Below are 15847 nucleotides of genomic sequence, written 5' to 3' on the forward strand. Positions count from 1 at the left end.
TTGACACTCTCGGTACCTCATTGTTGCCAGTAGAGGTCCCTGCGATTTCTGACACTTCAAGGTGGCAGCCGGATTGTCGTCACCGCCAACTTGCTTTTGTCGCCGACGTTGTCGCGGGTGGTTATCGCTTGTCCCATACTATAGTGAACTAGAATAAGTATTCTAGTTCACTGTATCCCATACGTTGAAAATTGGTTGTTGGGGGAAAGAAATTGTGTAGGAGCTATCTCACATCTCGGCGGCAAGGGATAAAGGAGGGACTGAGTGAAGAAAGGAACAGAGAGGTGCCGTAAAGGAGGGCTCCGGAATAATTTCGACCATCTGGGGATCTTTAACGTGCACTGACATCACACAGCACACGGGCACCTTTGCGTTTTGCCTCCATCGAAACGCGGCCATCGCGGTTGGGTTCCAACCCGGGTACTCTGGATCAGTAGCCGAGCGCCCTAACCACTGAGCCACCGTGGCGAGTCTCATACGTTCGCCATTCGCCGTTTCGTCACTTGGGTTTCTCTGACCGCGTTGACCGAGTGGTGCTCTAGTCTTCACGAAGTTACATCTGTTCGCCGTTTTGTGATTGCGTCCCACAGTTCCGCCGCTTTGAAAGGAAAGTGCCTTATCTTTGCGTGTGTTTAACGAGCGGTGCGGTGCATACTTGGGTTGTGGACAACATGGCCCCGCCGGGTCCGCCAAAGAAGCGTGGGAAGTATTCCAACTAAATGCGGTGACCTTGCTGTCTTGCGTGTACAGTGAAAGCACAACCTTCATGCAAATACAGGCGCAAATCGTCGCCAGCAAGAGAAATTTTCCGCAAGGTAGAATCAGTGACATTTTTAAGCAGATTTCATCTCAATAAAGTGATTTTTTTGTGCTTCACGGATTTTTCGGACTGTTCTGTTATTCGGACCATTTTTTGGGCCCCTTTGAGTCCGAAAAATCGGTCGGCGACTGTATACTGCTTCAGAACCCAATAAAACTATGCACGACACATCCACTGAGAAACATTTAGTGGCTCTTGAGGATTAGATAATAGAAAACTGTAGAAAAAGAAAGCTCCTAAATACCAAGCCACCAAAGCCTCTCAGTGCTTATTAATTTTTAGAAGTCTGCTTTGCATGATGCCGACAGAATATGCTCACTTCAAGCAGTTACCAAAGTGCATTCTGAACATTATAAGGCACCATACATTTGTTTACTTACTGTGTCATGCACAATTAGAACTGACACAGGGCAACCCAATTCTGATCGACCAGCGAAACGCACGCTCCAGCAGGGAGCCCGACAGAAGCTCGCATGTCCAACCAGTTACGGAAGTTGGGCCTGGCACGCGTCTGCACATTTTCGCTTGATGACGAGCAGCAATGATGGCTCAATTCAGTTGTGCATCTTGCACTAGCTTGTGAAGTGCATGCACTGCATTTTGCCATGCTCAATGGTCGACAACCAGGCCTAAATGAGTGCATGTCAAGCATATGTGTGCGCACTGCTTATTGAATAGCTGCGTGCTGCAGCGTCGACGTAGCCAGCGAATTACGACTGTGTGCACTGCGATAAAATTTCAGTTAATAAACAGCACTCGGGGCACTCAGGGACACTCAGGGACATATGTTTATGCCATCGTTGCTGGTGCTAGTCACTGAGCTCTCAACCATTTTCTGAATTAATCGAGGCGAGGAGTTGTAACTACTTGATCTGACAATGCTTAAAGACTATACAGCCACCCTAACGGCGCAGCCAGAAAAAAGAACAAATGCCCAGGGCGAGCGGTGTCTCAAGCCATGCTAAGAACATGTAAACAAGGCCCAGCAATTCCGTAAGTGCACCCTCAGAGTTTAGGCTAAATCCACCTCTGCTCGGTGGATCGAGAGAGAGTGCATCAGCACAGAAAGAGTTGCTCCAAAACTATCCGTGGAACCAGTGGGACACGCATTGGCCACTGTGGAGCTAGAAAAGCTGCTCTAGATCGACCAGTAAAATTCGGCTTAAGGTACAGCTGGAGACAAAAGTGTCTGGACCGCGTGGTCCGTAAACGAAGCCGATAGTCCTATGATTAGCCACAGCAGAGAGGCCACACTTGTGGACAGAACCTCCAACCAAATACCCAGAACAGAAAACAGGGAACAATGGCCGCTACTTACTTGGAAGCTTCCTCTTCCGTTGCACTAAGACGAGCACGCAGGGTCTCACATTCTTCCTGCAGGAGGTCTTGACCTTGGTTGGGAGTCAGGGATCGCTCTGCATTGGCTCGGTTGCGTAGTTCTTCTGTTAGACTCCTTACTTTCTCTACACGCAGAGCAAAAAAGAGCGAAAATTGTTTTAGCCATTAAGCAGCCCAAGAGTTCCTTTGCATCCATCCTTTTGGACTCGCTGTTGTACATATTGAAGCCAGATTTTTTTTATATTTTTATTGCGACAGCGTGCCTTCTGGCATAAAATAGTTATATACAAAGATCCACACCAAATTCCCACAGGAAGTCTAGTAAGCCAGATGTTTCATTCCTATGCTTCATACATAACGGTCAACGCAGTGAAGGCTGCAGAAGTAGTGTGCCCGCAAAACCGTATTACTCCAACAAGTATCATTCGTTCATCTTGAGGCTTCAGTGAGTGTTTGGACGAAAACAAAGAGCAGTATATAGCTAGCAATAGTTGATGCTGCGAGATGCTCAGTGTTCGGGTCCTCTGGCTATAATTTTCACAGAGTGAACTACTTTTCGGCACGAATGGAGGCAGAGCGATTCGACCTACCATCTGCGTATCACATTGTTGCATGTCATTCTTACTTTTCAAAGTCTCTATGAGCCACAGGACAAAAATGTGCCAAGAGGTAAAATGCAGTGCAGGAGGTTGGCAGTCACGATACTTGAAATTAGTCGCAACAAAATACGCCTGTGTTCACTTTGATTTTATTGTGAACTACTTTTTGGACACTGACTAAGCCTGCACAAACAGGCACACTAGCCTTGGCAGCGTCAGTATGAAATAGAGCTCAGACATACTGCATCCAAGCTCAGCTCCATTCTGAAACGAAAATAAAAAAATTACTCACTCCTCAGGTGCTCCGCTTCGTTCTGGTGCTGCTTAGCACTGTTCTGGGCCTCGTGAAGTTGTTCTGTAAGGGGAAGGACAATGCAGAGAGCAGTGTTTTTCTAAAAATGACAAGAAAGAAACTCATAAAGAAAGAATAAGACAAGTCACATTTTGACCTGCAAAGGAGAACTCCGATCACTAGTAATGATAGCTTTTTCTTTCAGCCATCGGTCAGACAGCAAGCTTCCTTCCGAAGTGAAAAATGCTGGCTTCATGGCAATGCAACCAGGTGATGGCACAGGAACATTCGAGAGTCGTTTTAAAATAAAGCAGAAAAGCAAAACACGAAGAAGCAAACCTAGGTAATGCAAGAAACCATTAGAAGAAAACAAGTGCAGGAGCTGGAGATCAAAGTGCGAACCAAACATACTCTTTACAGCCTCAGACGCAGCTTCGGTCCTACTCCGGGCTTTCCTTTCCTCTTCCAGAAGATCTGTGTTCAACAGCACGAGCAGAGAAAACCAAAGCACAAGCAAACTCAGGAGGGCAAATCAAACCAACAAGTTGGCGCCTGGGGCAGCACCACTGACTGCTCTGGGCAAGAAAAAGCACCACAAACTTCGCATTGATGAAAAAGAGGTTCGCCAAAAGTAGTTCGTCCGACTTCAGCCCCCAAAAAATCCTTTAAATGTTGGGCACAAAAAAATTATCTTCTGCAGCTTGTTAAAAATAAAACTCCTCGCATCGGAACATCAGCTTGTTCTTGAACTGCAGTGCTACAAGTATTGTTCACCCTATCTAAGATCCACTCCCCTTATCAAGCAGAGTGAGATCAAAAACTCAGCTAAAATTGCCATTCCCAACAAATGCGATAATGGAGTTGTTGAAGTAGCATGCTTGCAAGCAAATTTCATGAAAAGAGTGTTGTGAAAATGTGTTTGCATCGCAGTGTTCTGAAAACAAGTGGCTCATGTGGAATTTACGCTATATAAATAGCAAGACCAAAATGAATCAACGTTGCCTTTTCAGTACAGATGTGACGAAATCATTCTGAACTTGCACACAAAGTTAAATCAAATTTAGCAAACATATGATAATAACAGCACTAATACGACAACAGAAATCAGATATATGATGCTTCTAACTATAGCAGCCATTACATTCAGTTACTGTCACATGATGGTCAAAACGTCACTCAATTAAGAAAATAGACAAGTTTTAACAGGTGCGTTCTTTTTAAAAGTCTACACTATGCAAAACTCCTCTTGAATAAAAGATGCACTTTGTATGTAGGCACATGACCATTTCATAAAAGGTAATGTACAAAAAGTAGTTGAGCAGTATAAACAAAAATTAAACATAAAAGGTGGCTTTACTAAATGCTTGCAAATATGTCAGTACCTACTTTGAAACAACGACTTCAGCAACATATCTGCTTCAAAACAGTGAAGGGTCGAGTGACTGTAGCCGCATAAAACGAAGTTTGCTAGCCTGTGCTTTATGCTGTGCTTTGAAATAAAGCATTAAACATTGGAATAAGCAGACACCTAGAAAAATGCATTCTGCAGGCTTGCACCATCCATAAATTGCCACTACATGATGCTCAATGTCAAGCAGGACTTAAAGTAAGAACATGTGTTGTGCCTAAACACTAAATTCATGAAGAGACATGGATTACAGCTGTCTCCCTACTTGAACACATTTTACACTCCTGATTCTGAATTTGTTAGCACCAACTTGAGAGTCTACATTTGTAGCAAGCAGTAGACGAGGAAACACCACCCTTTTGATTTAGCTGCTACCATCACAAACCACGACGCTCAACAGCACAGCAACCACAATGTGAAAAGTCAGGCCAACTCACTCTGCAGGCTGCTGAGTTCTTCCTGGCCCAACCGCCGGTGCCGCTCATGCTCGGCCAGCTGCTGCCGCTGGCCATTGAACTGCTCTCGCAATTCGCAGAGCGCGTGCTCAGATTGAGACAGTTCCCCTGCATAGCATGACGTGGAAAGGTCGTATTAGCGCTAAATACCAAGCTGCCTGCTTAGCTTGCGTTCTCTGCAAGTGCTGATGATGTGGGCAGGTCAAGTCAACCTGCACTTTTCCAAAGCAAAACAGGTACCACTGCCGATCTGCCGCTATCAAATTTGCTGATCTATGACCTATCTGTCATGGCCTGTCACGTCTTTGCCTGGCAAACAAGAAACCATGCTGAGCACTCATCTACTCTTACATGAAGTACCCTTGTGAAATCCATCAACAGTGCAAATGAATGGGATTTACATCATATGCAAATCGTTTATTAGATCAAGATAGGCAAGCTTCACTGAGAGCTTGTTTTACCTATACAAATTTAAGGCTTGCGTAGGCATGCATGAACACTGCTTTGGCCGCATTCGGTGCTGTTTAAACCGGACGCCAACCTCTCAATTCCCAGTTACTAATTACCGTAGCATGCATAGATACTTTCCCTCCTAAAGTGAAAATACAGAAAAGCATGCTACCGCTTTGAAAATCAAAGGGCAGCCAAGAACAAATCTGGTACGCTACAATGTTCAAACAAGCAAAAAAAAACCCAGAAAAAATATCCCAGGTCGTCTATAGGCTGCTTTCTCATTTGAGGTACCATACCTATGCGAATATAGCGAGTTTTTTTCTGCACTTCATGGGTTTCAGAACACATCTAGTGTTATATTTGGATTCAGGGTACCGATATAATGCAAAATTTTTTTCTCACTGCTCCTCAAGATGGCCACGGTGACCTTCACCATTGCACTCGTGAGCTCCTAGGAGAAAACAATTTTTCGATAAACTTCAGGTCGCGCGGCGTGCCAGCAGATGCACGCAGCCAAATGATAGGGTGGAAATAAGCCCAGAAAGAGGGCGGCACGGGCAGTTGAAAAATAAATGCGCTCAAAGGAGATGAGTGGAGTAGGGAAAGGAAAGAAGGGTGAATGTGCAAGGGAATGGGCAGCACGGAGCACAGAGAAGCAGAGGCATGGCGATGATTGTGGCCGCTGCTGAATGGGAGATTGCGTGCATCAAGGTGTTGGAGGATTTGCTGCGGTTGGCGATGTCACATACATTTCTGAAGTGTTGCTTCTCAAATAATATCGACGTATCCATTACTTAGCTGTACCTTCATGCTGTTTCTTCCGAGTCCTCGGTATCTCAGCTAATATCCCAATTACTGTTCTAGGCCGGTAAATCATCCCAGTGACGGAGCAAGCAAAGCGTGCATGATAACAAACATCACAGACCTTGCAGCCTGACAATCTGGCACACTTGGTCCTGGACTTGCTTGCGTGCAGCTGTCAGTTGAGACATCAAAGCGGATGTCTCTTCAGAAGGCTCCTGAGGCGGTTGCTCCTCTGTGCCTGCTTGCTTAGCCCTGGCCAACAGTTGGGCCTCTGCTCCACAGGCAGGAATAACACATCGTTATTAGTGCCAGTTCTGAGGACAAGCGAACAAAGGCAGTGCAAAGATTGTTCAAATACAGTACTACTGCCAACATTAAGCAAAATTTGAGCTTTAAAATCACAGAGCAAGAACATAAAAACGCTTCTAGCAGTTCATAGCCCTGCACACATTGGCGACACCTGGTGGCCGGAAAGAATATTGTTCCCGCAAGTGCGCTGCACCTTTTATGGTTTTATGGTAGCAGGTTTCAACAACACAAGGCGCTTGACGCTTCAAAGCATGAACAGTGTGTGTGTCTGGTGGTTTCCAGAAGCAAAATGCATAACAAAAAGCTAGTACTATTCCACACTACCAAATGTGTACTTGCCCTGTAATTAGAATTTAAACTGTGCTAGCAGGCAACTCTGCTGCCCACCACATCGCAGCGAATATGTACTACTGTGAACTGCTAGCCCGGAAAGAAGAGTAATACTAATTATTACACACTAGCGATTCCTCTAATGAGGACATACGACATTCACCTAATTTCACATTCAGACTACTGTTGCACACTCAATAGCAACTATGTAACGTTATTGCATGTAGTTCTTGCACTCATTATTTGAAATGACTGGCATCATGGGGAAGATTTAGCAATCTTGAAGTAGGAGAAAGAAGCCTTCATACATGAGGGTGTCTGAATCATCTTAATAAAAAGCAGCCGCAAGTAAAATAGTTTGACTCGATTGCAATGCTGCACACAATAGGAAATGTCAGTGTACGAACCAGCATGCAACACTGTGCAATTATACAATGCAAACAAGATGGCCCCTGCAATGTGGGTTTGTCTTCAATGTTTTTTTATTATTATTCTGTGCACTGTTTGCTTTTTCTGACCCACTGTGTCACTGCACATCCTTCATCTACAATCCCCACAGGGCACAGTAGATGGCATATGAAACCAATTTCTTGGGTGCAACTATGCCACACATGCATTTTCGCGTTGAAAAAATACAGCTTGCTATGCACCGACATCTCAGGCACTTAAAAATACTCATCAATGCTTACAGACACACTGCATTACATTTATATAGAACTCAACAGAATACAATACCTTTCACAAGATGAGAATGTTTGTGATGTGGCGAAGCCACCCATTTAAAGCAAGGATTTTCGTCGATCGACTAAACAATTTACACCACAGTACACACCTTTCATAGCAGCGAGTTCAGCTTGTGCAGCATTTATCTTCTCACGAGATTCAGACAGCAGCTCTGTGCAGTGCAAGGAGCCAAACAAACAAAAAGTGTTTCAGAAGAGCTTTCAACCACATGCAGCCAGTTGCCACAGCCCAATAAAACAAATCACTTTGAAGGCTGAAGCAGAGAAGGCGTTGGGCTGACGGTTCTGAAAGCAAATGCAATAGAAAGCGTGAAATGCTAAAATGAAAGTGCCAGTCCAGAACATACATGGTACTAGTTAACTGCAGCTGACGATACCAAAAGCATGCAAAATTATTCCTTTTAGCTTGAAAGCTAACAGCAGTTGCGCACCCCCAATTGTTAAGCAAATGCGGTGTATTCAAAATGGCTCATCCAAATGAAGGAATAATGCACTTGCAACTGCAAGGTGGCTATTTAATTATTTCATTTTAACAGCAATGACACCTACTCAAGAGATCTGCTAAGAACTCCCAGGGTACTTTATTTAATAGAGCTCTTTCCCGCCAACTGCATTCAAAAAGAAGCACATGGGGAAATCCGACCTCGAACATCAAGTTTGGTTTTATAGAGTTTAACCTCCCAAAGCAAATGAAGCAAGCGACTCATAACCTGAGTAGCTTTGGGAAGTTAAACCCCACAAGTCCAACCTTTATCTCTTCCCTTATGGCCCTGTTGAGGACACATAAATGTGAGGCATTTACTCCACGTTTCCTTTCATCATAACCCTGTCCTTTTTTTTTTCCTTTCCTCATGATGCATTGCAAGTGGGGTCAGAGTTGCTGGGTTGGAACCTGGGTGCAGCAGCAGTGTCTGGATGCAGGCAAAATGGAAATGTAAAAGCTGCCTGTGTGTTGTGTGATGTCAGTGCACATAAAAGATCCCCAGGTGGTCGAAATTATTCTGGAGCCCTTCACTATGGCACCACTTTTTTTTTCATTCCCTCCCATCTTCTTACCTTCCCTAGGTGCAGTTGAGGTGTTCACTGAGAAATGAGACAGTTACTGCGCCATTTCCTTACCTCAAAAACCACTATATATAAAAAAAAAAACTCTTTACACTACTACCCTTGTACCCCTAAATTGCTTCTACTAAATGGCCTATACAAAGCTATTACAGCTTCCATAGTAAAAATCGGTACTATATTTGATGCCTTGCCGGCGCCGAAATGAGGATCCTGGACCAAATGTGGCAGGAATTCGCGCCCGTCGTTTCCCACAACCGTGTCCCCATGGCCACCATCCTGGTCTTGTTCGAAAGCTGGCGCTCTTCCCTCTATCATGGTATTACTCACAATTGTGAAATCTTCCCGAAACATCCGCATTCCACTGTTTTCCGAGGCTTCTACAATGACCTCCAAATGACTGGCGCGTGCACTTCAAATGCGATTTTCTCAACTTTCATGTTTGCTATCAACGTGACTAGCCTCACGGAAGATACTTGTGTGTTTTTATGGGGCACTTTTAATTAATCGTATACCACTGAATTTGGAAAGAAATAAACTATGGAGCTATGCTTTTTTTTCTTATCCCTGGGTCGAACATATCAAATTTTGTGAACAATAATGTCACCAAATTATATTTCATGATTATGATGGTTCAACATGACTGAATATTTGTATATGATGATCAACCTCAACAATATTGATTGCGTAGCTCCGTATGACAAGTCTTTAGCTACCATTTGAATCTGAACCAAAAAAATGTCTTAACAGCCCATAAAAAAAATGACCTAATTAGGCTTCAGTTCTTTTTCCATAATACTGAAACTAACTGAGATCTACAGAAACTAATTACATTCTTAAAAAATACACACACACACACACGCACGCACGCACGCACACACGCACACGCGCGCGCGCACACACACACACACACACACACACACACACACACACACACACACACACACACACACACACACACACACACACACACACACACACACACACACACCTAATTTTGTTATGATCTCTCTACTAACAAAAATTTTCATTCTAAGACCAGCGTCTTCACACAAAGAGTAAAATGGGCAAGAAAAAATAAAATAGCATTGCCCAGCCAGCACCGCCAGAGGCATAACGGGCTACACAAGGACAAAGCAAGAGGTTCCCATTTGCAGGACTTGCATTAATTGCTGCTGGAGCAATAATCAACAGCTAACATTTTTACATAACTGCATGCCTTGCCTTACAACCCACCTGGTGGGCAAAATGCATCGCTGCCACTGATAGCAGCCAGACCTCATGCCAAAACACTGTAACACTGTACCTTTGCTGCAGCTGCCAAAGCCAAGCCAAGCCAAGCAGACAAAATATGTACTACCAGTTTTGCCAGCCTAACCTTGCACCAGAACCAACATGCATGCCTGCTGTCTCTTGTAGAGGCTTGCAATTTCACGAGCGTCTACAGGGGGAACATGGCACAGCACAATGTGGAGCATGCCGGTGCCAGGGAGATCAGGTTGTGCCACAGATTCCAGAAGAAAAACGGTGGAGGAGGGGCCAAACACGGGTTAACAAGGCAGCACAATGTTAGGACACACTGTCCGAGCAGACAGAGACAGCACCACTGTTAGTAACAGACAACACAGAAGGAAGGACAACATCATTAGTGTATGCAAAAAGAAATTGATGGTTAATCCTATTGAAAGAGAAATGTCTTAAACATGAAACACCATTCCTATGAGCGCACTTGGGCACTGTGTAGGGAGTTGACTCTTTCCTAACCGCGCCTATTCAAATCAATCAATTTGATCGATGGCACGAAACAGTCCGCAGGACATAATTGCAGCTGGTTTTGAACACGTAGTGTTATTTTGTGTGTTGCTAAAGAGCTGTGCTGCAGTTTCAGACTTTTTCGTCAGCTGTACGAGGGAGTATTTTTAAACTTCCTGTGAAACCTCTCAATGTAGAACGATCACAGCATGCATGACACATTCAAGGTGGTGCCCTCGTCTCGTACTGACCCTGCCTAGCAACGGCACTGTTCACGTGATTCTGCAGCATCAACATGACTTTGTAGGTGCAAGCGACAGAAATGACATCCATTTATGTAATTTTAGTTCAGAAAGTGATGAATGCTCAGCTCAACCCGAACCGTTGACAGCTATAGTCAGATACAACTCAAGAACAATGCAGCACATGCCCCTCAAAGGAGGCGCTGTGCTTAATTAATTCCCTTGGACCTGCTAGTCTGACATAACAGGGGTGGCAGATTAAAGGGGAATAGCCATGGCTTAATTGGATTAACTACAGTGTCATGAAAATCTGTTGATGACATTGGCTTAATGGCCTCCTTTGTGGGAGTGGGCATCTGCCACTTCGTTCTTGAGTTCTATCCAACCATAGTGCCCGTCCATAACTTTAGTTTTTGCCACAGCAGAGGAAATTCGCTGCTTTCTGAGCTTCTCTAATGGTACTGGAGATGCTCTGAACGATTCTTTGCCACCAGTAGTCAAGTGGCTAGAGTTTTCTTCAAGATGGCCCAGTGTCGACCTTGGAGCTCAGTAGAACAATGCATTTTGTGCAAGCAATTTATTTGTTTTTCTTATCGGAAAGTTAATCTGAAGAGTTCTGCAACTTTGAATACTCGCTGCCAATATACTAGCAAAGAATTAAACATATATCCTAAATTTCTAAAAAACATATTACTTTCTGAGTGAATTTTAAAATTTTTTTGTGGGGGTCACTTAATTTTGACAATCAAAGATTTTCTTTTTTCTCCATAAACAATGTGCATCCTGTTTATTTCTTTATGTCATTATAAACAGAGCTCTATTACCTACACCACCTTGAAATTGACTGCTTTCCTGTGGTAAAGAAAGAGTTAAAGTCGCTGCATGTTTACCACAGGACACTACTAAATGACTACAGTTTTGATGACGTCTGACAACTACAGCCAATTGCATAAGTAGCTATGAACTGCCTCTCGCAAACTCCCCAGTTTACATTCACCGTTATGTGCGAGTAGTTCCCTATTCACTGCCCACTGCTGGGCAGCCAGTCTGGCACAAACACAATCAGCCTGACCATTAGGACACTGACCATATCTGAATATCTGTAGAAACAGACTGAATACAGTTTCCCACTTCACTTCCACTTCAAAGAATATGTTCCTACAAAGTCGCAAAAAGCTGCAATTGTGGGCTTGTTCATGGCAAGATGAACTGCATGACCAACACTCTTCAATGGTCTAACCAATGCTAGCTGTTCCTCAACAGTCGTTTAAGATTATAAACATACAGTTGGATTGGAATGAAATGTTATGCTGTCCAGTGAATCATTGATTTCACTTCGTTTACTGCAGTGACAATACCTTGGCTCATTATTAGTTCAGCACGTGCACAACAGGCGCTTATCACTACCAAGTCAGTGATAAAGCATTTTCAAGTGCATTGGGAGCCGCATAGGAGAATGCATTTTCAAGTGCATTGTTAGGCACACTCCACCACCAAAGCAAGCTGATAAAACTTCCCTCTGCAAGCTGTCAGTACCGCATTACGCATGCACTCCACTGTTCCCAGTTAATTCTCGCCTGATGGCACACATAGATGTATTCAATCAGATGCAACACTACTTTCCTCAAAACAAGACTAGAAAATATGTCAGTTCCAAGTAACCAGCCAGCCGCTTCACTTACGTGTGAAGCTCCGTGACAGAAATTGGGAGATATGATTTTTCACGGAATTTATCTGGTTTGGCACAATGACCATCTGGAATTGTTTCAACTTCTATGCCCCCCACTGGATACATCATGATTATATGAGAGACACCTCTAGAAAGTGCTTCATGCTTCAAATGAATGCAAACAAATTTTGTGATAGATGCACGTCCGACCAGGTAATACGGAATGGGTTCAAGCAAGGATGAATGCTTCTCCTGCGGTAATCAAACAGTACAGTTACTAGTAACACAAACATGCAATCCTGCCCAGTTCACATGTTTATCTGCATGCAAGAGCTCGAAACCGGCAGGTGCAGGTAGTACTGTCACTCTTAGAAACCCTTAGCTATAGGATACACTCTTACTTTTATGTACCTCAAATTTTATGCAAAACAATGGTTCAAATACGTATAAGCCAAACTTCACAAACACGAGACTAGAGAGCTTGCCTCGAAGCCGAGCTATTTCATCCTGCAGTTCCTTGATTGAAGGCAGGTTCTCGTGTCTCCCTTTGTCTTCCAGCTGTTCCAACTGTACCTCCAGCTCACAGACCTTAGCTGAAAAAGAATGAACCAGGATCAGCTGTGAGTAAATTAACAGAGAGCCAGGCTCATTAGATCAACTATTTGAACAAACAAATTAGAAAATGTTTGCCGCTGAAACACCCTAGACACCCTCCTGTATACTCGTTTGCCAAGTATGCGAGTATTCATTGTTGAGCCTGGCATTTTAGGCCTGTTTGCTTCCCGAGGTCTGTTATACACCAATTTTATAGAAGTTGAAGCTCACCTTGGAGTTCGTTTGACAGGACACTCTGAATTTTTTCCTCCTCTCTTATTGACTTTACGTTGGCTAAAAAGAGCACAAGAGACAAGAAAACCAGTAAGCAACTGTCAGTGCATGCTATGCTCCAAATTGTTCAACCAAAAAATCCAAAATATAAGAAAGAAAGATAAGCTTACAGCTCAGGTTGATTTCAAGCTCTTTGCTTTCTGAAAGCTCAGATTCTTTCTCAGGTTGTGTTGGGGACTCTGGAATATGAAGGAAGATGCAAATGGCTGCTAGGCTGGCACAAACTTAAGACACATAGTGATGGCTAGCACCAGACAAAGTAAACAAAAAGATGCAACAAGTAACAAGGAAAAGTGGCAGGGCACAAACAAAGTGCATCTTATCCAAACTCCAGACGTATTCACCTCTGCAGTGCATATTCTCAGGCAAGTGGAGATTTACAGCGAATTTACTGAGTGTTTTTTTGGATATCACCGATAAACTGCCACAGGCCAAAACAGTGCTATGGCCTTCGAGGTATACTGTAGTGGAGAGTGCCGGATTCACTTCAATCACCCATGGGTAAGGCCCCTAATTTTCTGTGACCGAAAATTTTAAATTCCGCGAATTGAGAATAAAAAAAAATTGGCAGTATTTTGTGGAAGACATTCCCCCCCAAACAGCACCCGCATTTGGAACCAAGATACAAATATAGTGTAGATACATTTTTTTTTTCTCCAAGCTTTTCAAGGCAGCTAAAGAGGCCTTTGCCACCAGGAGCATTCGCACTTGCGTAGTGTAAAAGAGAAGGTTGCTATGAATGTGAAAAGAAGGGCATAAAAGGTTTCGGAGAAAGAGGAGGCACTGAAAATGTTGAGTGGATTAGGGAATGCGAACAAGGGCAAATCGGCGCAGGACTGGAGAGCTCAACAGAGGAGCAGTGGTGGCAAGTGAGGCTGGCTGCTACAGCTTGGGAGGCTGCTGCGCACATCATAGTAGTATCAGAGGTTTGGCTTTGTTCTATTGTGGCTTGTGTATCGGATGCGTTGCTTCTGCTTCTGTATTTCAGAGTGTGGTCTGCGCTTTCGGGAGGGCCATCGGATAGAGCTGGCCTGAGTAGTAATAGTAATAATAGTTCGTTTAAAATTCTCCCGCATTCTCAACCTAACCACTCGCGTTATATTCCTGCAGTGCAAATAAGCTAAATTTGTCATTCCTCCATCATACTATTCTATCTAATGATATCTGTAGCAACAATAGCATAAAAAAAAAAATGTGGCTGCTGACACAAAATTTCGCAAGAAATGCTTAAATCTAAGACTTTCTTGTGGAATCGCGGGAAACTAGGGGCCTCATTCATGAGGAGGACTGGCTTTTGTCAGGTGTTATATAAACACCTTTAGCCTGCTCTTTCTCAGCTTAAAGTCAAATGTACAGTCAAATCAAAATACAGCAAACTCTCATCAAGCCTTCATCAAAAAGCACCTTGTGGGGCCAGAATCAAACCCATGACCTTCGGCTCAACGCCTGAATACCATAGCCAGTCAGCAACCAAAGCAAGTCTTATCATCCCAACTATACAACCACTGCAGGACAAATGCCTCTCCCATATCCTTCCAATTAATCTGTCCTGTGCCAGCTGCAGCCACCTTATCCCCCCCAGACTTCCTCCTTTTGTCCATCCACCACGACACTACTGTACAGTTTTTCAAGCCTCCCATACAAATTTAAAGTATATGAAAGCTGAATGATTTGAAGAATGCCTAAGATATTGTACACACCTAACAGATCATATCAGAAGTACATATGTGCCGTACATAGACTTATGCTGTACCACGAAAACTTTCACTAGTACTGTTGTGGATCTTTGACGTACCAAGACCTATGTTGCACCTGTAGTGTTATGCAGCGTATCTATGCTTTCTGCTCCCAATTCGGCCTAAGCATTTTGCATTCTAGAACCGAAAAGCATATTTCATTTCAGCAGAAGACAATCGTAAACACAATAATTGAAGGAATGATGGGAAAGCATTCACCTTTAATACTTGCATCACCAAGGCTCTTTTCAAAGAACAGTCCTCCGCCAGAATCTCTTGAATCTGCAAAAATTTAACAGACAGCCTAAGCACTGCACACCTGGTACTGCATAATATGAATTGCTTTGTGCACAGAAGAAAATTGTGCACCGGAGCAATTTGTTTGAATTCAAAGCCTGAACACTCAACAAACAGACTAAGAAATTAATCAATCTGAAATGTGGAGCCACTGGAAGGCAGTAACATTTAGTGCACTTAAAAATGGAACTTACCTTCATGGTTCGGCATGTTTTCCTCGGAGTTGAGTGCTTCTAAGCCATCCTCAATGTACTGTGTTTTCTTCACTTGATCAAAGCGAGCTGTGATTAAGAGAAAAGATTACTGTAGTTCATGTGTATAATTAACAAACAGAAGGTGGAAGTCTTAAGAAGGCCATATTTGCTACCTTGCTCAATATGTGAGCAAACAAGACCATAAATAAAGCTTCAGGAACCAACCTTTCATGGCTGACAACTGCTCTTTAGCAAAATCATTGTCCGCACGCAGTGACTCGATCTGGAGAAAGAAGTAGAAAATTGTCTTAGATGAACATAGATGCCGTAAAACTGAACAGTGGCAACAGACTTCACCATGGAGACTTGTCAGAAGCTAGGTATTAAATGTCGCACACCAGTTCAAGCATTTCCTATGCCTATGCAGTAAACTTCTTTACAGCAGAGTTGTGCAGA

The 15847-nt window shown here is 43.5% G+C and overlaps 1 protein-coding gene across 6 annotated transcripts in view; it reads right to left on the bottom strand.

Moving 5' to 3' along the window:
• Positions 1–15847, bottom strand: part of LOC144098612 (uncharacterized) — a 45597-nt gene that overhangs the window by 11107 nt on the left and 18643 nt on the right. For 4 of the 6 annotated variants that reach the window (XR_013307208.1, XR_013307209.1, XM_077631394.1 and 1 more), the window contains exons 12-23: positions 15617–15674; positions 15392–15478; positions 15120–15182; positions 13275–13343; positions 13102–13164; positions 12762–12869; positions 7641–7703; positions 6291–6440; positions 4895–5020; positions 3461–3523; positions 3050–3112; positions 2139–2283 (exon numbers count right to left, since the gene is read on the bottom strand). Coding sequence is in view for 4 of the 6 variants with exons in the window: in XM_077631394.1 (XP_077487520.1) it covers positions 2139–2283; positions 3050–3112; positions 3461–3523; positions 4895–5020; positions 6291–6440; positions 7641–7703; positions 12762–12869; positions 13102–13164; positions 13275–13343; positions 15120–15182; positions 15392–15478; positions 15617–15674 (1058 nt within the window). In the remaining 2 variants the exon portion in view is untranslated. Of the gene's footprint in view, positions 1–2138; positions 2284–3049; positions 3113–3460; positions 3524–4894; positions 5021–6290; positions 6441–7640; positions 7704–9991; positions 10055–12761; positions 12870–13101; positions 13165–13274; positions 13344–15119; positions 15183–15391; positions 15479–15616; positions 15675–15847 lie in introns of all 6 variants that reach the window. The other 2 variants (XM_077631392.1, XM_077631393.1) reach the window with 1 other exon arrangement.

This window comes from Amblyomma americanum, chromosome 7 (genome assembly GCF_052857255.1).
Source record: "Amblyomma americanum isolate KBUSLIRL-KWMA chromosome 7, ASM5285725v1, whole genome shotgun sequence".
In the NCBI taxonomy this organism is placed as follows: Eukaryota; Metazoa; Arthropoda; class Arachnida; order Ixodida; family Ixodidae; genus Amblyomma; species Amblyomma americanum.